General features: G+C 39.1%; 1 protein-coding gene across 1 annotated transcript in view; it reads right to left on the bottom strand.

The window, feature by feature from the left end:
- Positions 1–26,855, bottom strand: part of LOC124594191 (cytoplasmic dynein 2 heavy chain 1) — a 786,854-nt gene that overhangs the window by 197,735 nt on the left and 562,264 nt on the right. Inside the window, exon 53 of the mRNA XM_047132551.1 lies at positions 12,061–12,264. Coding sequence (XP_046988507.1) covers positions 12,061–12,264 — 204 coding nt within the window. The remainder of the gene's footprint in view (positions 1–12,060; positions 12,265–26,855) is intronic.

The following is a 26,855-nucleotide window of genomic DNA, read 5'->3' as shown; positions in this document are numbered from 1 at the left end:
CATACTTCAAATATAAGTTATATAAATATAGTAAAAGACACAATCTAAATATAATATCAAATGAAGAACACGTATTAAATCAACAGAAACTTGTGTTACACCATGGAAGGATCAATAATATACAAGAAAGCAAAGTTAAGCTAAATATTACAATGAATCGATACATGAATACCTAAACTCACATTTACATGTGCCTATGATACTGCTCAAAATAAAATTAAGTAAAAATATTCCTAAAACAATTGTGAGTTTAGTGGTGACTTCCATTTGCTCTCATAAATCCACTGATTGTATGAAAAGTAATCTTTCAGAATTTGTTTCAATTTTGGCAGTTGTTTATCAAGGCATTTGATATGTGGTGGGAGTGCATTAAACAGCACAATGCCGGAGTAATAAACTCCTTTTTGAATCAGGTTAAGAGTTTTTTTATTCAATGTGCTGACTGTTTCCGTTCTCATTTGTAGTCACAATATTCACTGTAGTCTTTGTAAAGAGGAAAGTTACTACGGACAAAGATCAACAAGGAAAACATATACTGCGAGGATGTAATAAGAATCCCTATCTTATGAAACAAGTACCTGCAAGGGTGTCTGTGTTGGACATCACTCATTATTCTGTTGACCTACCCCCTGTGGCTAAACATGCCTTGGTGCACGGCCAGCACATCTTGGCACAGTATTACATCGTCCGGGTTATCTGGATACTTCCCACTAACACCAACCTGTCAGAACTCCGGAGATGGGAACTTGCCCTTCAGTATATCCTCTCTTCTTGTTATCCGCCAGGCCTCAATCTCCGCTAATTTCAATTTGCCGCCGCTCATACCTCACCCGTCTTTCAACAACATCTTTGCCTCTGTGCTTCCACCTCGACTGACATCTCTGCCCAAACTCTTTGCCTTTACAAAAGTCTGCTTGAGTCTGTGTATGTGCAGATGGATATGTGCGTGTGTGTGTGTGTGTGTGCGAGTGTATACCGTCCTTTTTTCCCCCTAAGGTAAGTCTTTCCGCTCCCGGGACTGGAATGACTCCTTACCCTCTCCCTTAAAACCCACATCCTTTCGTCTTTCCCTCTCCTTCCCTCTTTCCTGATGAAGCAACCGTTTGTTGCGAAAGCTTGTGTTTTGTGTGTATGTTTGTGTTTGTTTGTGTGTCTATCGACCTGCCAGTACTTTCGTTTGGTAAGTCACATCATCTTTGTTTTTAGATATATTTTTCCCGCGTGGAATGTTTCCCTCTATTATATTCATATCATTAATTTGAACCCAACAATTACGTTTGTTATTGTCACTGTTGCATTTCGAAATCTTTCCTGTCATCTTATTTTCTCTTTCTGTTTTTGCAACTACTTTCACTTTGTATTCACCTTCTCCTCTTTGCCGAATCCACCATACAATTTTATCCCGCCTATATATACTCAATAATACGTAACCCACTTCCAAACCATAACCTTTCAACACTACCGCTGCTATAAAATCCACCCTTTCCAGTTCACAAACAGTTCCTTTCAGCTATTAAACAGCCATTTCAGCTACTTCTAATAACTTTCGCTTTTTTTCCATTTACGTTTTTCCCACATCACTCATCTGTTTTAGCCGCTTCCCACAGGTTTTAACGTCATTATTTCTTTGTCAGACAATTGTTAGCCTCATTTTCACAATCTGCCACCACAAAACCACTCCTTTTAATACATTTACACGCTGTTTTTTCGAAATTTTCCCTAATTGCTCCACCCTTTGATGTGTTTTGGCGGCAACACAACCACCTAACCTTTGTGCACATCGTTGTCTACCAACCCAAGTTCACCACAGGATCAACATAGCCCAGCTATAAACAACACTTTTTCGCCTTTTTTCACACCAGATCTCCAGTTGCTTTCTAGTTCGCCTTTATCTCTCCCCATATATTTTTATTTTCATTTTCATTTCAGCCTCATGTTACACTTTCCACCTTCTAATACCATGTCACCCTCACAACATCCCCACAATGACCCCATTAAGTTTTATTTACATTCCCTCCGCAAACATACCTTCGCCATAGCCAGATTACACTCCCATATTTTATTTTCTCAGGCTTGTCTGACATTTGGCATTACCCCCGAAGGCCTCACACTTAAAGTTCCCATCTCTGGCTGTAACCCTTCTTTCCATCAGTCCCTATACCAGTTCCAAACTGAACAATCCATTGCCCTCACCCACCTAATCCTTCACCTACACATCAACTCAGCCAATGAACACACCCGTCAACTCCTATCCTTAATAAAAGTCCTCAATCTTTCCTCTCCCACATCCACACCGGCTGTTCAGAGCATCCTCCTACAGGCCAACCGCAAATTAGAACAGCGTGCCACCCTCCACCTCTAAAAACTATCCAATCTCCTGGTTTCCCACCTCCGGAAAGGCAACTCACTCACTCTTCACAACCTTTCCAGCAAACCTCAACCTCCTCTCATTGCACACAGACCCAGTCTCTCCCATCTACTCAATCTCCCACTTCCAGCTCCCTTCCCCCCAAAACTTCAAAATTCCAATCAACACAATCTGGAACCACAACACCCTAATTCAGTAGTTAACCTTTCCTCCAAACCTCTCTCCCAATCCGAAACCTCTGTCCTATCCAAAGGCCTCACCTTCAGCCCCACTCCCAGATTCAACCAAACAGCCCTCGTCAAAGATTTACTGTCCTACACCCGTACTCTCTGCTGGAAATATCACTTTGCCACGAAGAAAAATGATCCTACTCCTACTCCTAATGATCCAACTCCCCAAGACATTATCCAAATTGAACCCTGCCTGGAACAGTTCCGTCCTCCGTCATAGCGGGACCCACCTCCACTTCCTCAAAATCACCCTCTCCAAACTTTCCAGGAATTTCTGACTTCCAGCCTTGCCTCTCAATCCTTCTTAGAAAACCTTAATCCTACTCCCAACATCACCACTGCTGAAGCCCAGGCTATCCGTGATCTGAAGGCTGACCGATCCATCGTCATTCTTCCGGCGGACAAGGGTTCCACGACTGTGGTACTTGATCGTCGGGAGTATGTGGCTGAGGGACTGCGTCAGCTTTCAGACAACACTACATACAGAATTTGCCAAGGTAATCCCATTCCTGATGTCCAGGCGGAGCTTCAAGGAATCCTCAGAACCTTAGGCCCCCTACAAAACCTTTCACCTGACTCCATCAACCTCCTGACCCCACCAACACCCCGCACCCATATCTTCTACCTTCTTCCTAAACTTCACAAAACCAATCATCCCGGCCGTCCCATTGTAGCTGGTTACCAAGCCCCCACAGAATGTATCTCTGCCTACGTAGATCAACACCTTCAACCCATTACATGCAGTCTCCCATCCTTCATCAAAGACACCAGCCACTTTCTCGAACGCCTGGAATCCTTACCCAGTCTGTATTAATGAACTATGAAGACTATATCTTAACTATTCCTTGTGGGCTCCTGACTGCAGTAGCAGGTGTCATTATATATACACTGGCCTGCAAAACTTAAAGAGGAAAATAACTGTTGCATGATGTTTCATTGAAAGTAGGATATGGTTCCTAATAGATTAGTGTTCACCGTGGTTGGCAATGCTTGCTGTGCTATGAGCTCCAACACCAGTCTCCAGGTGGTGAGGAGATCTTGTGGTAAGGTGTTCCATTACTCCAGCAGAGTGACTGACAAGTGCTTGATGGCCATTGGCACCTGTGGATGTGTTGCAATTCATCTTCCCAACACATCCTACACTTGATCGAAGGGTTTGAAGTTGGAGATATAAGCAAACCAGTCCAATCACTGAATATCTCTCATTGCAAGAGATATTTCACTTGCATTGTTCAATATGGTCCTACAGTTTCATCCACAAAAGTGAGTTCAGGGTCAAATGCACCACAGAAAAGACACATAGGTATGGAATACAATTATACAATAATGTTGTCCAGTGAGTTGGAGGTCAATATGCCCAAGCAACATTATGCCTTCCCACACTATACCATCCAGACCACCAGAATGATCATGTTTGACAACATTCCTGGGTGCATTATGTCTTCTCATCTGTTTCTGTCCACAATCACTATGGAGACTGAATCTGCTCTCATCTGAGAAGAGCACACAACACACTCCTCATTGGTCCAGTGCCTACGCTCTTGGCACCATCGCAAATCTCTGAACATGGTACACTCACAGGTCTACAACATTGTGACACTGAACTCCTTCCCCATGTGCATCTTTTCAAGAGTGCATTTTGCCCTAACTTCATTTTGGTGGATGACAAAGTCCAATCACATCAAACTGTTCTGGTGGAGGAGCTCCTGGAATGAGACGATATTCAGCAAATGGACTGGTACCAGATTCCTAGTTAAATCCCAACGAGCACGTATGGAATGCATTGGGGAAATCCACAAACACCAACAACCATCCAGCAGTTGTCAATCACGCTGGTGGAAGAATGGAATGCCCTATCAAAAAAGCTAGTTACCAATCTTGTGGCCAGCAGGAGAACACATTGCACAGCATTTGTTGCCATCTCTGGTGATCACACAGCCTTTTATTGTCTTTGACTAAAAGTATCATTTCTGTCTGTCTCGGTGCATATTTCTTTCAGTTATCTTCTGTACTACACTGCAGCATTTATTTCTATGTATGATCCAAGTTTATTCAAGCTGTGTATCTTGACAGTGACACATGATGCAAAAGTTACTTTCATCCTTTGGTTTTACACACCTGTGTAGCCCCCTAGCTTGGAGTGCTGCAGGATGTTATGAACTCCAGTGATAAGGGACAGTGCTTCCTTTTGATGCAGTTAAAAAGCTTTGGTTCAGCTGTTGGCCTGGGAACATAAGTTCACAGACTCATAAACATATCAGGTGCACACTGCCATCATTCGGCATCTTGATGTGGTTCCTATCCATACTTCATGCCAGTAAGTCAGCCAGCAAAGATCATTATGGGCACAGATGCATGCTTACATCTTGGATGACTATGTGATAAAAGACTTGGCCACTCTTCTTATATGTGGGTTTCTTTCTGATTGTTTGGTCTTGTCCCAGTTATAGACCTGCATTCTCATACACCAAGATTCTTCTATTCTGTACCACTGGTCAGAAGTAACCTAATTTGCCACCAACAGTGGCAGTTCAGAGCTCTCTTTCCTCCCAGTTTATATGTATTTCTCACGCACCCCTTCTGTCTACATCTTTGCCTACAACCATACTCTGCAAACCACAAATGTTAAGAGTCTCTTCCAACTGCTCATGGAGTATTGGAAGAATTACTGCTTGGCTCTGTGCACACAATAATTAGTACAATCTTTTCTCCATGGTTCTTACAGGAGCGATATGTATGGAGCTGAAGAATATCTCTCGATATTTCATTTAGTACTGGCTCTTGAAATTTTGTAAGCAGGCTATTGCAATATAATTTGCATCTATCTTCAGAAATCTTATCCATGACACTTTCCCATGAGTCAAACAAACCTGTGAACATAGCAGACACCCTTCTTTACATATGTTCAATATTCACTGTTAGTTGTATTTGGTTTGTGTCTAGCACACTTGAACAACATTCTAAGATGGGATGCATAAGTTTTTCCTCTATAGACTCATTGTATTTTCCCAGTATCCTACCAATAAACTCAACTCTACCACCTGCCTCACCTACAACCCACTCTATGTCATCATTCCATTTCAAATTCCTGTGAAGTTGTACACCCAGATGATAGCACATATAATCATACTTTTGTTAATAAATTTTTGTGATTACTAAGTCAAATACTTTCATAATGTCAAGAAAAACTGCACATAATTATTTTCTTGATCCATACGTTTCAGGATATCATGTAAGTAAACCAGAAATTGGGTTTCATATTATCCCTGTTTCCATTCCAGAAACCATGCCAGTTGGCATGGAAAAGGCCATTCTGTTAGTTCATTACATTTGAACTCAGAATAAGTTCCAGAAGTCTACAATAGACAGATATCAGTGAGACTGGACAGCAGTTGTTTACATCACTTTTGTTACACCTCTTGTAGACAGGTGTGATCTATGCACTTTATCAAGCACGGGCCACAGTATTTTGATCAAAATGTATACAGTATATTATGTTTAAAATGAGGGTTAACTCAGCTGAAAATTCTTTACAAAATCTGATAAGGATCCCTTAAGGCCATGGTGCCTTACTTAATTAGAATGATTGTAACTGTTTCTCAAATCTGTGTTCATTGGGTTTTATCACTGCATCCAAAAATCTCACAGCCTTATCCCATAGGTTTCCAGGCATCATATATATCCTTATACAGATGCGATTCTGGGGCTGTTTAACAGATAAAGCAGCAAACTGGGTTTTAATCACTCAAAAAGCAGTTCTCAGTACCATAAAATGCATGGTGTCCAGGTTTGTATTCACAGTACATGCAGCTGTGATGGATGATGGCAACAAGTGATGTTGTGACTGTCCTGGCTCCAGAAATTCATGGGAATGGACTGCTATCACTAGAACATTGATACCACTGGCAGTCACTGAATATATAACTGTATTGTAGAAGTATTTGTGACACCCTTGTAGAGAGTAGTCATCACAGCATATGATCTAGTTTCAGCAGAGTATACACTATCACTAACATTGTGTATGAGTCAACAATAAATCATAATTGTTACTGAGTGGCATAAGACATCTCACATGGATTTCAATTTAGAAAAAAGGAATTTACTGGATGGAAATAAATCTCATTGCTGTACAACCAAATTTTATCATGAGCACAGATTAACAAGAGTGGAACATCTTACCCATTTTACCTCGAGTGAGAGAGAGAGAGAGAGAGAGAGAGAGTGATTAAGTTTTGAGGGAGGTGGGAAATAGGAGGGTGTAATATTTGGTCTGATCACTGATCTTCTGGCAATGTGAGAGTCTATCGGACTCTTACAAGGGAAAATGATTCTGTTACACTATGTAGCTCTTCAAGCAGTTAATGAATGTAAATGTGGTTGCTGTCTCTCTACTGGTTTCAAAATTCTGGCACTATTCTTTCTGCTCAAATTCTCATTTTATTTTTACTTTTCCATTTATTCTATGAATTATTCCACTATTTCTGGATTATGCTTAAAATAGTTGATATGAATATTCATTTTATGTCTTGTCACTATGTTGTAGTCTACATCTACATTTACATCTACATCCTTACTCCACAAGCCAACTGACGGTGTGTGGCGGAGGGTACCTTGAGTGCCTCTATCAGTTCTCCCTTCTATTCCAGTCTCGTATTGTACGCCGATATGCCTCTGTGTGGGCTCTAATCTCTCTGATTTTATGCTCATGGTCTCTTCGCGAGATATACGTAGGAGGGAGTAATATACTGCTTGACTCCTCAGTGAAGGTACGTTCTCGAAACTTCACCAAAAGCCCACACCGAGCTACTGAGCGTCTCTCCTGCAGTGTCTTCCACTGGAGTTTATCTATCATCTCCGTAATGCTTTCGCGATTACTAAATGATCCTGTAATGAAGCACGCTGCTCTCCGTTGGATCTTCTCTATCTCTTTATCAACCCTACCTGGTACGGATCCTACACTGCTGAGCAGTATTCAAGCAGTGGGTGAACAAGCATACTGTAACCTACTTCCTTTGTTTTCGGATTGCATTTCCTTAGGATTATTCCAATGAATCTCAGTCTGGCATCTGCTTTACCGACGATCAACTTTATATGATCATTCCATTTTAAATCACTCCTAATGTGTACTCCCAGATAATTTATGGAATTAACTGCTTCCAGTTGCTGACCTGCTATATTGTAGCTAAATGATAAGGGATCTTTCTTTTTATGTATTCGCAGCACATTACACTTGTCTACATTGAGATTCAATTGCCATTCCCTGCACCATGCGTCAATTCTCTGCAGATCCTCCTGCATTTCAGAACAATTTTCCATTGTTACAGCCTCTCGATATACCACAGCACCATCCGCAAAAAGCCTCAGTGAACTTCCGATGTCATCCACAAGGTCATTTATGTATATTGTGAATAGCAATGGTCCTACGACACTCCCCTGCGGCACACCTGAAATCACTTCTCTGCATTGAGAATGACATGCTGCGTTCTGTTATCTAGGAACTCTTCAATCCAATCACACAATTGGTCTGATAGTCCATATGCTCTTACTTTGTTCATTAAACAACTGTGGGGAACTGTATCGAACACCTTGCGGAAGTCAAGAAACATGGCATCTACCTGTGAACCCGTGTCTATGGCCCTCTGAGTCTCGTGGGCAAATAGAGCGAGCTGGGTTTCACATGATCGTCTTTTTCGAAACCCATGCTGATTCATACAGAGTAGATTTCTAGTCTCCAGAAAAGTCATTATACTCGAACATAATACGTGTTCCAAAATTCTACAACTGATAGACATTAGAGATATAGGTCTATAGTTCTGCACATCTGTTCGACGTCCCTTCTAGAAAACGGGAATGACCTGTGCCCTTTTCCAATCCTTTGGAATGCTACGCTCTTCTAGAGACCTACGGTACACCGCTGCAAGAAGGGGGGCAAGTTCCTTCAGACGTTAGAGATATAGGTCTATAGTTCTGCACATCTGTTCGACATCCCTTCTAGAAAATGGGGATGACCTGTGCCCTTTTCCAATCCTTTGGAATGCTACGCTCTTCTAGAGACCTACGGTACATCGCTGCAAGAAGGGGGCAAGTTCCTTCACGTACTCTGTGTAAAATCGAACTGGTATCCCATCAGGTCCTCTTTTAAGCGATTTTAATTGTTTCTCTATCCCTCTGTCGTCTATTTTGATATCTACCATTTTGTCATCTGTGAGACAATCTAGAGAAGGAACTACAGTCCAGTATTCCCCTATGAAACAGCTTTGGAAAAAGACATTTAGTATTTCGGTCTTTAGTCTGTCATCCTCTGTTTCAGTACCATTTTGGTCACAGAGTGTCAGGACATTTTGTTTTGATCCACCTACCGCTTTGACATAAGACCAAAATTTCTTTAGAAAGAGCTCACTTTTAATTATCTTATGTCATAGTTTTTTCCCGTAATATAGTCCCCAGCAAGTTATTAATGTAACCAGGTATAAATTTTGTTATATTATTTTGTGTTATGTTATAGTGTATTGCATTGGCCAAGTACTCTCCTATATGATCTTTAATAAGATTTAACATGTGGCTTATTCCTATATAGTGTCCAATGAGATAATTATTCAAAGCAAGTTATACATCCCTTGAACATTGTATTAAACTGATTGATGGTGTACCACAATCCTTACAGAATTCCAAATGTTAGTTTTAAATCTGATGGTGCGCTAATTCAGTACGATACACTTAATATACAATGCCATCAACAACTACAAATGTCATTGAAACACCGGTGCTTAATAGAAGAGCTGCTTCCCCTCTGAAAGTTCCAAAAGTGCCATGACAATGTGGAACACAACTGATGCAAACATTGGAAATCTTCACTCTTGCTGCCACTGAAAAGATACATGTGGCCCAAAACTACCAAGCCTCTCTGTGGTGTCGTACGGACTGTCCCTAGAATATATTTACAATGGTGTGTAATATATTAAGTACTTCAAATTCATCGATGTTATTAGAGTGCAGTACAGGTTGTTTCAAAAATAATTTTACAAACTTCGGGGACAGGTTCCTTACACCAAAACAAGAAAGAAAGTTCATATTAACACATGTCTGAAAATCCTTCATTTTCAAGTTATTAATGAGTTGACAATTTAGGTGATTGCAGCTAATCAACACATAAACTCATTGTAAATGCTCAACATCTCCTGTGCGCTCAATGAATCCTAAGTAAAAAGTTGTTAGTCAAAGTCATTATAAAATATATAATAGTGAAACATCATTTATACCTGCACAATGAACTGACTGTCGCTTCCTTTCAAATACTCCCTAATGGTTTTGAATATTTTTGCAGGCTTCTGTGACAGGTTGATGAAGAGTTTCTGCATTCAGGTGGTCTGCTGAATAGACCAATTGTTTAAGATACCCCAAAAATAATCATGCAAAAAGACAGAGGTTGGAGAACATGCAGGTCCTTCTCTACCTACCAATCTCTCACAGCAGATACCAGCCAGTGCATCTCGAACACAGACTGAAATGTGCTGGAGCTCCATCATCCATAAACCACATGTTTCTACTTATTTGCAGTGGCACGTATTTTAACAGGTCTTGGAGGCTGGTCTGGATGAAGTCCCTGTAGAGAGTACCTATAAGATTAATTGCTTGGAGAACATATGGCCCTATCAGTTAACTTCGATTCCAGCCCACACATTAATCTTCAAATGATGCTGATGTCTAGCCTGTATTTTAGCAGAAGGATTGTAATTGGCCCTTATTTGTTGGTCATGGAAATTTGTTATTTCATCTCTCCCGAATGATTCCTCATTTGTAAACAAATCTGAAGACACAAACACACAAACAATGTACTGCCAGTTTGTGCAACAGTCCATCAGCAAAAGTTCGCCTTGGTGGGTGTTCAGCAGGAGTAAGACCCTGGGCACATTTAAAATGATATGGATACATAAGTTGCTCATGAAGTATCCCTCATACTGAACTTGGGGGTGTACCAGGTGCCAGGGCCCCTTGTCTTATGCTGATACCTGGCTATTCTTCGACAACCTGTGGAACGTGCTCTTCCTGGTTACGCATATGACTAATATATGGTCTTCCTCAGAAATAGTCTGTGGCACTACGTATCCTGTCTCAGCAACTCGACATTATGTGGCACCAAAGGTTGGCTGACATGGCTGTCTTTAGTCTGGAAGTGCCATATGATACAGCCTGCAGCCTCACATCCATTACCGTTGATGTGACTATATACAAAAATTGTGTCTGTCTGCTTGCAAAGTGTATATCCTGCCAGGTTTTAGTAGAGCACTTTCAGTTAATTCATTACCTGTACACAATGGACATGTTGGATCCTAGTAAATGAAAAATGTAAACAAGTCTGCCTGGCAAGAAAGTGCCATCTAGTATAGGATGAGTGCAAGGGTAAGTGAAGTTGATATGAAGGGCTTATTTCAATAGTGGTCCAAGTCCATTTTTGTTCATTTTGAGATACAGAGTCCTGAAGTTAAATGAGTGCTGAAAAATCTGCAGTTGAGGTACCAGAAATATTCAAGTATATTGCTTCTTGCTAGAGATGAATCTTTCTTTCTGTTTGTTTGGATCATTAATTTCAGAAGCATCATAGACAGAAAAGTGGAGGTAATGGACTTGTACCACTACTGAAATAAGCCCTTCATATATTGTATCTGGAAAGCCACTGAACATCAACTTTCAGACATTTGTTTACATGAACTTTTTCTTCTCATTTTGGTATACACAACCTTTCCCCAAAATATGTAAAAGTATTTTTGAAAAACTTCATATGTTAGCACTGGGCATCAATCTCACTGTTTCTTTCAAGTCCCCCAGGTTATATATTTACAATAAAAGAAACTCCCTATGGGCACAGTTTTGGGAATCCATCACTGGTATTGACCTCAGGTACCAAATATATGGATTCATTTACACAGAGTATGATTACCATATCACCTACCAATCAGTATTGGGTTGCTGGATGATTTTTGACATTGATTTCAATGAAATATTAACTAAGTTCCTTGCAAAAATCATTGGGGTCTGTAACAGATTTTTTCTGCTGTAAAATATATATATGGTGTGGGTATTACCCTTACCCCCCATCCCTTTGCTCAACTGCTCAAACATATTCCAGCAAAATGTTTTTCCCTCCTCAGAAGGATTTTGTATTAATTTCAACATCAGTATCAGTATTAAGAATAAGGATTAGCCTTGAGATAATGAATAATAGTATTTTTACTGTTTTGTATTTAAGGTGCTTTCTGAAAAATATCACCATAGTCAAATCAAACTATAAAACTATTGTTTCTCTTTCCTTGGAGAGTCAAGAAGTTTCTCACAAATTCTTAACTCTGTCTCAGCCTTATAAAATGTTTTCACTGCACCAGTAGCACACAAGTTACTGTTCATTCACTGTTCTGTATAAATGATGTTTTTACTTTTGAATACCATGAAACTACACCAACAAACCTGTTCTGTCCATCTTTGAAACTCATCTCCAAGTTTTTGTAGAAGTCCCTCAGCTGAAGCAATTGTTTTATGAGCATGTGAAAGTTTTATCTCAAGTTCTGCTGCTTCTCTAGTGTACAAGTTCAACTGCTGTCGCAATTCTGCCACTTTGTGATCCACGCCTGTTAGTTCACCACTCAGTTCAGTTACTTGTTTCTCCGCTGCCTGTTGAAAGAAACAATTACACTTAATCAATGTGAGTTTTTTTCTAGTCTTAGTGTAATTATTATTATTCAAAAAAAATCATTTGTACTATTATTAATCAATTGATGATGCAACATCATTGTATTTCTTTCATCTACATCTGCATCTACATCTACATGATTACTCTTCAGTTCACAGTTAAATGCATGGCAGAGCATCCAGCAAACCACCTTCAAGCCTTTTCTCTGCTATTCACTCTTCAACAATACATGGGAAAAACAAACACTTAAATCTTTCTGCACAAGCTCTGATTTCTTTTATTTTATTATGATGATCATTTCTCCCTAGGTAGGTGTGCACTATCAAATTATTTTTGCATACATATGAAAAAGTTGGTGATTGATCTTTCTTGAAGAGATCCTCAGGCAACCAAAATTGCCACTCCAATTTCACGATAATACAAAAAGAGCTGCCCTTCTTTCAACTTTTTTGATGTCCTCCATCAATTCTATCTGATGCCGATCACACACCATGCAGCAGTACTCCAGAAACGGATGGACAAGCATAGTGTAAGCAGTCTCTTTAGCAGACCTTTCGTATTTTTTAAATGTTATGCCAATGAATCACAGTCTTTGGTTCTCTTTCCCCACAACATTATTATTTTTTTTTTGTTATTCATTTGTTTATTTATTTGCTTGTTTGCTGCCCACCTAACAATCAGTTTTGATACACTGTCATAGATTTTAGTTCATATATACAAAGGTTTAGTTGACATACAAAGAGACTTTATAACTTGAAATATATAAGCATGCATTGATATAATGTGTGAAGATCAGAAATTATCATTTTTGTGTTGAAAAAACAAACTTATTAGTTATATGATAATTCCAGTTTAAGTTATTGTAATTGTAAACTCAAGTAATTAGTTGAATTCACAGCCTTTAGATTTGTGTAATTTATAGTGTAACCAAAAATTAGCGGATTCCTTTCAGTAGTCATATAGAGGACTTCGTATTTTTCAATCTTTAGGTCACTTTTCCCATTACATATATTTCTTGTCGAAATCATTTTGCAACAGATTTTGATCGAACTGATGAGTTTGCATGACAGTAAATTTGCAAGCAGTGTAAGAGGGCTGCTCAAATTGTCTCATAAACTATTTATGTAGATCAGGAACAGCAGTGGGCCTACAATACTTCATTGTGGGCATGCAAAATAATACTTCTGTTGTACTCAATGACTTTCCATGAGTTACTAGGAATCGTGACTTTCTGGCAGGAAATCAGAAATTCAGTTGCCCAACTGGGACGATACTCCCTAGGCATGCAATTTGCTTAGAAGTCATTTGTGAGGAAAGATGTCAAAACCCTTGAGGAAATCTAAAAATTTGGAGTTAATTTGATATTTGCTGTTGATAGAACTCATTACTTCATGAGAACAAAGAGCTAGTTGTGTTTCACAAGAATATTATGTTTTGAATTAGTGTTAGTTATTTGTCAGTAAATCACTTTCTTAGAAGTAATCAACATTCAGACACAGTATATGTTTCAAAATCCTACTGCAAATTGACATTAGTGATATGGGTCTGTAATTCATTGGATACTCATATTTTCTTTTTTAAGTATTGGTGTGACCTGTGCAACTTTCCAGCCACTGAATATGGATGTTTTGACTAGTGAGTAGCTGTACATGACTGCTAAGTAAGGATCTACTGTATCAGCATACACTGAAAGGAACCTAACTGATGTACAATCTGGACCAGAAGTCTTCCCTTTGTTAAGTGATTTAAACAGCTTCGCTACACTATTTTAGCCACATTGGAACTTGTTCTTGATTCCAATTCTGGAATATTTATTTTGCCTTCTTTAATGAAGAAATTTTGGTAAACTGTCTTTAGTAACAATGCTTTAGTGGTACTGTCATCAATAATATTGCCATTGTCACTGCACAGTGAAGGTATTGGTTGCATCTTGCATTTGACACGACCAGACCTCTTTGGGTTTTCTGCCAGATTTTGAGATTTGTTGCGGAAACTATTAAAAGCATATTGCACTGAAGACTGCTGAATTTTGAGTTTCTGTGAATCTTCATCAATACTGGAGCTGTCGCATTCTTTTAAATTTGGCATAATTTTTTCATTGCTTCTAAAATAGTGTTCTGACCTGTTTAGTGTACAATGGGAAATAAGTACCATCTCTTACAAATTTATTTGGTACATCTCTTTCAATTTCTGTTGAAACTATTTCTTTGAATTTAAACCAAATCTGGTCTCTGCTTACATAGTCGGACTGGAACAAGTGGAGACTGTCTCTTAGGAAGGCATCAAGTCAAGTTTCATCTGCTTTTTTAAATACATATATTTTGTGTTTAGTTCTTGTGGGTTTGCATGTTATGTTATTCAGTCTTGCAACAATGACATTATGGTCATTAATCCCTGTATCCATCATGATGTTCTCTATTTGCTCACGATATTTGTTGCTATGAGGTCTGCTTTGAGCAGAGTCCTGAATTAATCATTCAAAATAATTTTCTGAGAAAGCATTTGGTAGGATTCTGGATGTCGTTTCATGTCTACCACTTGCTTTCACATGTGTATATGATTTACTGGCATTCTATGATGAGATAACAGAAATTATTCAGGTAGTGAAGGGAGACGAAAATTTAATAGTCAGGGGAGACTGGAATTCGAGAGTACGAAAAGGGAGAAAAGGAAACATAGTAGATGAATACGGATTTGGGGTAAGAAATGAAAGAGGAAGCCGTCTGGTAGAATTTTGCACAGAGCATAACTTAATCATAGCTAACACTTGGTTCAAGAGTCATAAAAGGAGGTTGTAAACATGGAAGAATCCTGGAGATACTAAAAGATATCAGATAGATTATATAATGGTAAGACAGAGATTTAGAAACCAGGTTTTAAATTGTAAGACATTTCCAGGGGCAGATGTAGACTCTGACCACAATCTATTGGTTATGAACTGTAGATTAAAACTCAAGAAACTGCAAAAAGGTGGGAATTTGAGGAGATGGGACCTGTATAAACTGACTAAACCAGAGGTTGTACAGAGTTTAAGGGAGAGCATACGGGAACAATTGACAGGAATGGGGGAGAGAAATACAGGAGAGGAAGAATGGGTAGCTTTGAGGGATGAAGTAGTGAAGGCAGCGGAGGATCAAGTAGGTAAAAAGACGAGGGCTAGTAGAAATCCCTGGGTAATAGAAGAAATATTGAATTTAATTGATGAAAGGAGAAAATACAAAAATGCAGTAACTGAAGCAGGCAAAAAGGAATACAAACCTCTCAAAAATGAGATCGACAGGAAGTGCAAAATGGCTAAGCAGGGATGGCTAGAGGACAAACGTAAGGATGTAGAGACTTATCTCACTAGGGGTAAGATAGATACTGCCTACAGGAAAATTAAAGAGACCTTTGGAGAAAAGAGAACCACTTGTATGAATATCAAGAGCTCAGATGGAAACCCAGTTCTAAGCAAAGAAGGGAAAGCAGAAAGGTGGAAGGAGTATATAGAGGGTCTATACAGGGGCAATGTACTTGAGGACAATATTATGGAAATGGAAGAAGATGTAGACGAAGATGAAATAGGAGATATCATATAGCGTGAAGAGTTTGACAGAGCACTGGAAGACCTGAGTCTAAACAAGGCCCCGGGAGTACACAACATTCCATTAGAACTACTGATGGCCTTGGGAGAGCCAGTCCTGACAAAAGTCTACCATCTGGTAAGCAATATGTATGAAACAGGCGAAATACCCTCAGACTTCAAGAAGAATGTAATAATTCCAATCCCAAAGAACTATCAGTTTAATAAGTCACAGCTGCAAAATACTAACGTGAATTCTTTACAGACAAATGGAAAAACTGGCAGAAGCCGACCTGGGGGAAGATCAGTTTGGATTCTGTAGAAATGTTGGAACACGTGAGTCAATACTGACCCTACGACTTAACTTAGAAGAAAGATTAAGGAAAGGCAAACCTATGTTTCTAGTATTTGTAGACTTAGAGGAAGCTTTTGACAATGTTAACTGGAATACTCTGTTTCAAATTCTGAAGGTGGCAGGGGTAAAATACAGGGAGCGAAAGGCTATTTACAATTTGTACAGAAACCAGATGGCAGTTATAAGAGTCAAGGGGCATGAAAGGGAAGCAGTGGTTGGGAAGGGAGTGAGACAGGGTTGTAGCCTCTCCCCGACGTTATTCAATCTGTATATTGAGCAAGCAGTAAAGGAAACGAAAGAAAAATTCGAAGTAGGTATTAAAATCCATGGAGAAGAAATAAAAACTTTGAGGTTCACCGATGACGTTGTAATTCTATTAGAGACAGCAAAGGACTTGGAAGAGCAGTTGAACGGAATGGATAGTGTCTTGAAAGGAGGGTATAAGATGAACATCAACAAAAACAAAACGAGGATAATGGAATGTAGTCGAATTAAATCGGGTGATGTTTGTAACGCCGGAAATGCATATCCTCCTATTTCCATCTATTGTACTATAAATTCTTTTCCTTATTTTGTCACCTGAAGATATGACAATTCTGTCTCTTTATATATTGTAATTGTTTTACTATTTGTATATATATATTTATGCATCTATGTCGACGTATAATTGGTTTGTTTTGTAAATATTATTTGTATTTTACGCTGGGTCTTGCCTAGGGAAAAGTATGCTGTCGAACGAATACATCGATAGGTCGTGTGGAGAACAAAAGTGTTTAGGATCTTTGGTAGTGTGAACTCGGCCGCGTGGAGTGCGGGCAGAGCAGGGGGAGTCTGGCGGGAGTAGTGCAGTGGAGCAGGTGTGTTGTGTGATGCTCCTGCGAGTTGCCACGCTTTCGGGGTTTGGCAGCATGTAATTGCGCTTGAATTTCTATGATAGTTTCTGACACGGTGTCGCGGACGGGAAGCATTAGCTGGCGCACATCTAGAGCCCGTTTCACCTGGTGACCGTGTCGAGAAGAAGGGACGCCAACATCCAGCTTCTGCAACAGCGACGGCCGACAATGAGTGACTGTCGCCACCTACTCGATCGACGGCTTGAAACCTTCAATCAACCGACAAGGAAGACTGGAAGCACATAAAGTTTTAGAACTGTATGGCAGACCTCAGCTTTTCAAACTGTTCCATTTGCATAACTATAATTACAGCAAATTAGCATGAACATTTCTCGCTCATTGTCCCAATTGCATTACCAAGCAGGGTCCCTTCCTTTTCCGGAATGAACCCGAGTGTCGTTGAAATTCAAATGCCAGCATTAAAGTAATATTCCATTTCACTGCTTTAATTTCAAAGTTCAGTTAAAGTATTCGTAGTTGGCTACAATATTTAGATTACACAAGCATAAATTAAGAGTGCGAGTTTTGTTATCGTATTTTAGCTTACCTGTGACTGCAGCTCAGCTTGGTAAGTAATAAATTTTACTATTATTAATTGTTCAGAATCATTTAATTCAAGTTCAAAGCTAAATCTCTTATTTCTAAATTGCGTAGATTCAAGTAGCTTTTGAAATGATTATTGAGGTAGCCCAAGACTAATCGTATTTTACTGAATTACGATGTGCTTCAGAAACAAAGCTACTATTAATTTCAGTCACTAAATTAACTTTCACTTTCCGGTTTTATTAATTCTTTTGCTAAATTAAGTCAGAGTGTAGCGAAATTTATTACTTCTGACAATCTTTCAGTTTTCACAATTCACGTGTCAACCTTCAGTTGCCACACTTCTAGTGCAATTTCTTTTTCAGTTACTACAGTAACTGTCCATAGGACTGGCGACCGTAATTTCCCCCAAATCTCTAATATCTAATTACAGCTAGTTAATTGTTAACGTAATGGCCACGCATTTACTTTCTTTATTAACTTTACCCCTTTTCAAAATTAATATCCACCAGTTTCATTTGCATTTTTCCTTTCATTTAGATGTAACCGTTTCCTCCCTCTTTACCGACAGATTAACTTCGGTGACAATTGCTTTTCCCAAATTTCCATTAGGTACACGCGGTTTAATTTTTCACTGTCATTAAGGTCGATAAGTGAGGGGGAGGTTACATGCTGAGGGATTAGATTAGGAAATGAGACACTTAAAGTAGTAAAGGAGTTTTGCTATTTGGGGAGCAAAATAACTGATGATGGTCGAAGTAGAGAGGATATGAAATGTAGACTGGCAATGGCAAGGAAAGCGTTTCTGAAGAAGAGAAATTTGTTAACATCGAGTATAAATTTAAGTGTCAGGAAGTCGTTTCTGAAAGTATTTGTATGGAGTGTAGCCATGTATGGAAGTGAAACGTGGACGATAAATAGTTTAGACAAGAAGAGAATAGAAGCTTTTGAAATGTGGTGCTACAGAAGAATGCTGAAGATTAGATGGGTAGACCACATAACTAATTAGGAGGTATTGAATAGAATTGGGGAGAAGAGGAGTTTGTGGCACAACTTGACAAGAAGAAGGGACCAGTTGGTAGGACATGTTCTGAGGCATCAAGGTATCAAAATTTAGCATTGGAGGGCAGCTTGGAGGGTAAAAATCTTAGAGGGAGACCAAGAGATGAATACAACAAGCAGATTCAGAAGGATATAGGTTGCAGTAAGTACTGGGAGATGAAGAAGCTTGCACAGGATAGAGTAGCATGGAGAGCTGCATCAAACTAGTCTCAGGACTGAAGACCACAACAACAACAACAACAACAATGCTTGGAAAGCCAGAGATCTCAAATCTATCAGTGAATACACCATGTCAACTGAAAAATTAAGAAAATTATTTCAAAATGTAAGTCTATGATACAGAATGTGACCGGTATTTGGAGAAAGCAGATATATCACTGAAAACTAAGTGCTACAAGAAAAAAGTAGCAGTACCAGAGAAATTACTGAGAAAAGATGGATAGCAAGTATTATAGTATCTTATCCTACCACAAACCTTTATGTCAACAGGATGAGAAACTACTTACAACATGTGATTCTTGAGTTTCTCCCGGCGTATTTGATAGTCAAAATATCCACGGGTGTGCTGCCGGTCTATAGTGTCCAACGGGCACAATATTTCGGCGATCATACATGTCGCCATCATCAGGTGAACTGACGGACTGAGCTCCTGTGAACGTGCCGGCACGGAGATCCGTACGCGTACGGATCTCCGTGCCGGCACGTTCACAGGAGCTCAGTCCGTCAGTTCACCTGATGATGGCGACATGTATGATCGCCGAAATATTGTGCCCGTTGGACACTATAGACCGGCAGCACACCCGTGGATATTTTGACTACTTACAACATAGTAAAGTAATTTACAACACTGAGGCAGAGTGGTCTTGCAAGGTAGACAGGAAACAAATGACATATTTATGCAAATTGGAGGTCAGTACAAAGACAAGAGAATTTGGAAGGAATACCAATTACAAGCAAAAGGACTGAAAAGACTGTAACAATGAGTTGTGGGACACATAGACGTCAAACATCAAATACAACAAGATACATGAGAGAGAGATTTCACAATAAAAAATAATGAAACATCTCCACAAGGAAGAAGATGTCAATGCGCACATTACTTTCAACAAACCATCTGATTACATGTAGCATGCAGAACATTTTGGCAGACAGAAGGTGATACATTTGACCAGGATGAGAAGTTCTGGCACATGAAACCAGGGGTATTGATTGAGAAGAATTACAGACTGAGCTAAATGAAAGTCAAAATAGATAAGCTCCAGTAGCAGACAACCTTACCATGGGACTATTTTGATATACATCTGGGAAATCAATGGAAGGAAACTGTTGCAGTTGATAACCACAGAGGAATCAGTTTATCAGACTCTGGATACAAGCATTATATCAGAATAGTGAAATCTCAACTCCATACAATCATGGGACTTTCTAGAAGAACAGAGCAGTTTTTGTTAGGTTAGATTCTATGCTACTAATGTTATCATCATGAAACAGGTAACTGATAAAAGAACAGGGTGAAAGCACAGCACCTACTGCATACTTATAGTCTACATCAAAGTCTTTGACAGTTTACTACGGAAAAAGCTATAGAACATCATGGGTAGAAACAGATCCCTACTAAGGCGATCCTGCCCCCCTCCCCCCCCCCAAACATACACACACACAGACACACACACACACACACACACACACACACACACACACACACACACACACACACAGATTTACCTTTCTATGGTTTTTTCGACCTTTGGATATGTGCATATTAACAACATGCCCATAAGTCTAGCACAGTGGTTAACAAAAGACCTTATGAATTTCAATGTTTTGACATATATCAAAGTTTCATTTGCACCAGAATAACAAAAATATATTATAAATAAGTAAGGCCTAATTCCAGCAGTTTTACACGACCAGATGCTTCAGCAATGCAGCCAATGGCCAATGGCAGAGCTTATGTTTGTTTTCACAGGCATAACCAACAACTCCTGTAATATTCTTAGTCAGCCACAGAAGGCTTATTCTCGAATTCAGCAGACTGTACCAATCGAAGCTTGGGAGTTACAAAATGGGGCAAGTAAATGTCATAGAAACCAGCTTAAAAATGGAGAATACACTACTCTGTAAACAACTCTTGACAGAAATGTGGGGAACCAGCTCCCTCAATCCTCATTCACCATCCTCCCAAAAAAATTTATCTTTCAAACATATTCATGTTCTTTTAACACAGAACATTCTAAATTCCTTTTCTCTTACCTCTCTTTGTAGTGAAGTCTTTATACCTAGTATCTCCCTCTCACTGTCACCGTCTATATTTCTCTTCCTCCCACCGTCTCCATTTTCTTCCACTGTCACTTTCTCCTGTCTGTCTCTCACACCGTCATTGTCTTCATACCTTTCTCTCACTCTTCTTTACCTTCTCTGCCACTTCCACTGTCTCTCTGTCCTACTGTCATTGTTTTTGTCTCATTCTTTTACTCTCCCATTGCCGCTGTCTCTTTCTTTTCCACTTATGGTCTGCCATTGTTTTCTTCAACCACCACTGTCTCTCTCCACACATATCCTTGGAGATAGTTTACTCAGGGTTTTGACCTCTTAACATGTGTGCATAGGGGATGGGAGAATGTGGGCAAATTTTTTTGTGTTAAAGTTTGCCAATCTGGGAGGGGAGGTGCTGGGGAGAGGGGCGGGGGGGGGGGGGGGGGGGGGGAGGAGTTCCAGATACCTCCAGCCTGTGTATGGTCCCCACTCATCTCTGTTTTCCATTTCCACTGTCTCCTCTCTCTTTTGTTCCCACTGCTACTATCTCTATCCATCTCTCTTTCTCTTTTACTGTCACCATCTCTCAAAGACTATCACTATCTCCCCTCTCTTTGGCTCCCACTACTGTTTTATTCATCCATCTCTCATTCCCTTTCACTGCCACTTTCTCTTTCCCACTGACACTGTCACCTGTCTCTTCCACCATCACTGTCTCTCTACTACTCTCTTCCAGCACAAAAAAGAGTGAATATGTTCACACACCAAAATTTTTGGCGTGAAAGATGGAATAAGAATGAGATTTTCACTCTGCAGCGGAGTGTGCGCTGATATGAAACTTCCTGGCATATTAAAACTGTGTGCCGGACCGAGACTCGAACTCGGGACCTTTGCCTTTCGCGGGCAAGTGCTCTACCAACTGCTCTACCAACCGAACTACCCAAGCACGACTCACGCCCCGTCCTCACAGCTTTACTTCTGCCAGTACATCGTCTCCTACCTTCCAAAGGTAGGAGATGAGGTACTGGCAGAAGTAAAGCTGTGAAGGAGACGATGTACTGGCAGAAGTAAAGCTGTGAGGACGGGGCGTGAGTCGTGCTTGGGTAGCTCAGTTGGTAGAGCACTTGCCCGCGAAAGGCAAAGGTCCAGAGTTCGAGTCTTGGTCCGGCACACAGTTTTAATCTGCCAGGAAGTTTCAAGATGGAATAAGGATTGAGGCAGTAGGTTCCCCCACTTTTCTGTCAGAGTCTTTTAAAGAGGAGCATACTCACCTTCTCTGTGCTCTGACTGGAGCATTTACCAGCTAGTTCTCTTCTTTCCCCAGTTACTGCAGGGGTTACTGCTTATATAAAACAAATTCTGTATGCCAGTAAAGTTTTATTTATATACTTCAACACAGTTACATACCTTGACACATAGCAAAAAAATATGCATAATATTAGGCTCACGCAAAATCGTCTGTCATCCAATGCAAGTTCACTTTATACTGCTTTATATAAAAATGCACAACTTTTTAGGCTATACCTACAGCAAATCAAGAAATGTGGTACAAGGAATTTCATATGACAAAATAATTTTTTGTAATGTGCTTACACCACCAGGTGGCTCCAACAAATAATATCAAGGTCAAGATAGCCTTTATAAGGGTTATGTGCCCATTATGCAGAGAAAGCGAGTCATAATGTTTTAAAGGTGAAAAAAATGGCAATACAACACATACTTTGGTGCCCTCAGAATGCATGTGATGACCCCAGAACCTTGTCATGTGTTCACTACTTCAGTTAAAATTATATTTATGCCTCAGACCAGATATTACATGCATGTTTTATGTCCATAAGTATGGTAACATCAAACCTTCAGATCTCGGTAACGAATAATGATATTAAAAAAAAGTTTCAAAGTTCGCCAAGAACATCGTCTTAAAGAATATATGGTAAAAATACCAATGATTTACCATAAACAGAAATTATAGAAATGATCTGCCCCACAACTGATAATTTTGGTACCCAAAAATCTTTGGTTCTTGGGGGTTTCTTAGGAATTGCCTATGAACAAATGGTGCTTTCACAAGACGACTAAGGCCCGGCCTACACCACACATAATGCAAAAGAAACAACCAGTTTTCTCATTTTTCCTTGGCTGGAAGAAGCGTGTAATTTTTAAAATTTTAACCCTGTACTGTAGAACAGTTACAGTACGCCCATTCTACCAATAGATATGCAAATGGTCACTAGGCTAAGTGCTATCAAAAACACTTGACCCCTCATCTCTGTGACCAATAGAACCCAAGACATGAGTCTGAAAAGTCGCATGTTCGTCCTGCAGCATTTTGGAACACATTGGTACTGTGCACTGTAGTGCATAGACCGACTGTTTCTCTTCCACCTGTTGTGCTTGTTTCCTCCACTGTCACATTTCATGCAACTCTTTAGTCAGCAAAAGTTGAGAAAAATCAGAACTCTTCAGCCAAACAGCATATTTGTTTCAGCACCCGTTCACCGACCTTTGAGATCTTGTAATGCCACAGCGAAGTAGCAGCATGGAGTCCACTTTTGGTTTTGAGTGAGCTGTGTAAGTGGCAGCTGTGTGAACTAAATGCATTTTGTCACATACATCATGTCAGCAACAAACATCTGTTCAATAATAAATATTTCTTTATGATCATGTTTCAATGAAATGACACTGTGGAAACAGGATGCGCTTATAGTAGTCGACCAAGGAAAAGGCTTCTCCTTGAAGGCAGAAGTTAGGATCACAAGTCGGAGAAGAGCTCAAATACCTATCCCATTTAATACTTCAATCTTCTGACCTCCCACACCCCATCAGTTTTTGCACTCCTTAGCAGGTGCCTATCTCACCACACTCTTGGTTCAGCCCTAGATAGAAGGGAAGAATCAAAAACATTACTTCTACAGTCAGGTTTCATCAGTGGGAAAATAGCAATAGCCTTCTATTGAGACTCTTGCTTGACAATAATCAGGTGATATACTCCAATTCTGAAGCTGTAGTGAGCACTTCTGGAATTGAAAAAATTAAAGTAACAGTACAATTCTGAAATTTCACTGAATAAAACAGAATCCATGGTAATTTTGTGGTACATTTCAAGTCTGCTGCTAGGTGGTTATTAATAACAAATCCATTATAATGTCAGCCAGTTCACTTTCTTTGGTTGTACACTCTCACCTTTTGAAAAACTTAATATTGACAATAAAACTGAACAATTTAAAAGAATGTGTAGTGTGATAAGGAGCACAATAAGAAACAAAAGGAGGGAAACAATGCTGAAGTTGCAAGTGTACTTCTTGGGTTTGTGACAGGACAACACTACTTCTTCAAAGAACAGTTTTGACATCTTTTGGTAGTTACAATTACCGCTGGCTGCATCTGATCATATTTGCAGCCCAGCAGCACAGTAAATGCCCATGTCACAGGCATGAAAGCCCTCTCTCCAGCCACTGGCAGGGGACACGATGAGTGCTATTTTCATTCAGCTGTAAGAGCTCTCTTGTACCTGTGTGGTTCTTCCTCATGCTCCCAATAAATTTTGATGCCACCACAGAAATATCAGCAGTTATGTCTTGTAGCTCATGCAGCACTCATGAGAAATCTTCTTTTGTGTAGGAATGAATTACTATCGTGGTTCCATAGGCTTCAATCCTAAGACCACACCTGTTCTTTCTATTGAAAACTGACCTTTTGCCTTATACTCATAAAAAAGAAATAGTGTTCTTTGCTGATGATACGAAAATCATAATCAAACTCAACGGGGCTGCCGGTGCTGCTCACACACTCTGTGGCCAAAAAGTAATGGAATTTTTTTAATTTCGCAGGCTTTATAATCCTATTTTCGAATTTTATTATTATTATTATTACTTTGTTGGCATACGTGTTCCTGATGTACATTTGTATATTCAGCTGTTTTGATTACTTAATTTATTGTTGACAGTCAAAAATATTGTACATGTTTTAGACAGCTCAGTGTACTTTTCCTTTCAAAAAAGATGGATTAAAGAAACTGTATTAAATTTTTCTTGAAAAATGAAATAAAGTGCAGCACCACATTCAAAATGTTGACTGTGGGCTTTAGTGAAAATACTACAAGTAAGATAAGAGTGGTGTAAACATTTCAAAGAAAGTCAAGAAGAGGTTGAAGATGACAACCACTCTGGATGGCCTGGCACATCAGTTACTGACAACAGTGGGAGAAGTAAAGAAATTGTTCTCAAAAATTATTGAATCACCTTCAGAGAGTTTGCTAATGGCTCATGCCAAGCAATTTTTTTGGATGGTCCCTTGCAACATCTTTCTATTTGTAAGGCAGGAGAGAACCACTGATGAGACAGAAACAGAATTGCTGAAAGAGTTGAACACCATAATGAAAAGTGAGCTAAAGAAGTGCTGTCAAGATTTGAAAAAGTGCTGGCAGAAGTGTATTATATCTGAGGGGTATTACTTTGAAGAAGACAAAATTGATGTTGTAAAATAAATACAAATCCTTTAATAAAAACAAAATTACCATTCCTTTTTGATCACACCGCAGTATACAACAAATCTTGTGATAACAAGCATTTGTAAGATTCTTTGAGAAGTGTGTAGGTCAATAATTGCTAAAAATCAAAACTTCATGAATCAGAACAACAGTCCCTAAAATTGTACCATTTCCTTAACATCAATTTTCCATACATACAAACAATGTAATTACCTACATACACGCATTCTTTATTAGATTATTAAGTAGGATATAATACAGCTGCATGGTTTGGACAGTCAGTTTCTACACAACTTTATGATTTTTTTATTTAGGACTTTCTGACCTTTTTGGCCTATTTATGGAGTTAAGCAATAGAACCTTCCTCTAAAAGAAACCCTACACCAAATGGCAGTTCAACACAGAAAACATAAACTTATTCCATCATAAATTAAATACGGTGCAGCGCACTGTAGAACATGGTATTTCTAGTCCAGAAAATATTACTAATTGTTTTGGAAACTTGCTGCACATTTTAATAAAAATTTTCCTCTTACTGTATACCGAGAAAAGCAGCAAGTACTGTAAAGTGGATTACTGCAGGCATAAAATCATCTAGTGTAGAAAAAGATTTCTACACAGGAAACTAAAATGCAACAAAATTCCTAACACTGCAACCTATGTAAAAGATTACATAAAACAATTGTAAAATAATATATTTATTTGGAGAAGTGTAAACAAGTCATAGGCACTTTTTCAGTGCTCAAAGATGAAGCAGGTGCTGCAGCTAGTAGCCATGATATTTTGTAAACCACAATAGAGGACAAAATTTATTGCAAATCTTTTTCAAATGTCAGGACTCTTTAATGAGTGCATTATAAATGCAAATAAATCAGACACTAATGTAAAAATTATGCTGACAAGATGAATTTTTTTGCTACTGAGTGATTTGAAAAAGGACCTTTTTAGTAAAACCAGAAAAGAAATCATCAGCAGGATATGATGAAATACCAAACAAAGTGTTAAAAGAAGACGTAGAAATAATTGCACAGCCACTATCCAACATTGTTAATCATTCAATTGAAGAATGTTGTTTTCTACATATTCTGAAGAATGTTGGAGTTAATTTACTGTTAAAAACATGCAAAAAAGAAAATATGGGAAACTATCGTCCATTCTCTCTTCTTCCGAATGAAAATATCTGAAAAGGTTCTCACAATCCAAATTCAAAATTTTGAACAATAATTTAAGACAATTTCAAAAAACACTACAGGTTTCAAAGTACCAGCTATCAAAATTGCCTTGTCTGAAAATAACTCCCTGCTAGCCACAGGAAGTAACGACTATCAAAGCCCTTTGACAGTGAACCACTGCCTGCTGTTCTCTAAATGGCAAAAATATGGGTTTCAGGGCAATGTACTAAAATGGTTTAG

The sequence above is a fragment of the Schistocerca americana genome, chromosome 2 (genome assembly GCF_021461395.2).
Source record: "Schistocerca americana isolate TAMUIC-IGC-003095 chromosome 2, iqSchAmer2.1, whole genome shotgun sequence".
Lineage (NCBI taxonomy): Eukaryota > Metazoa > Arthropoda > Insecta > Orthoptera > Acrididae > Schistocerca > Schistocerca americana.
Note: the sequence above shows the minus strand (reverse complement) of the source record. Positions and strands in the feature narration are given on the sequence as shown.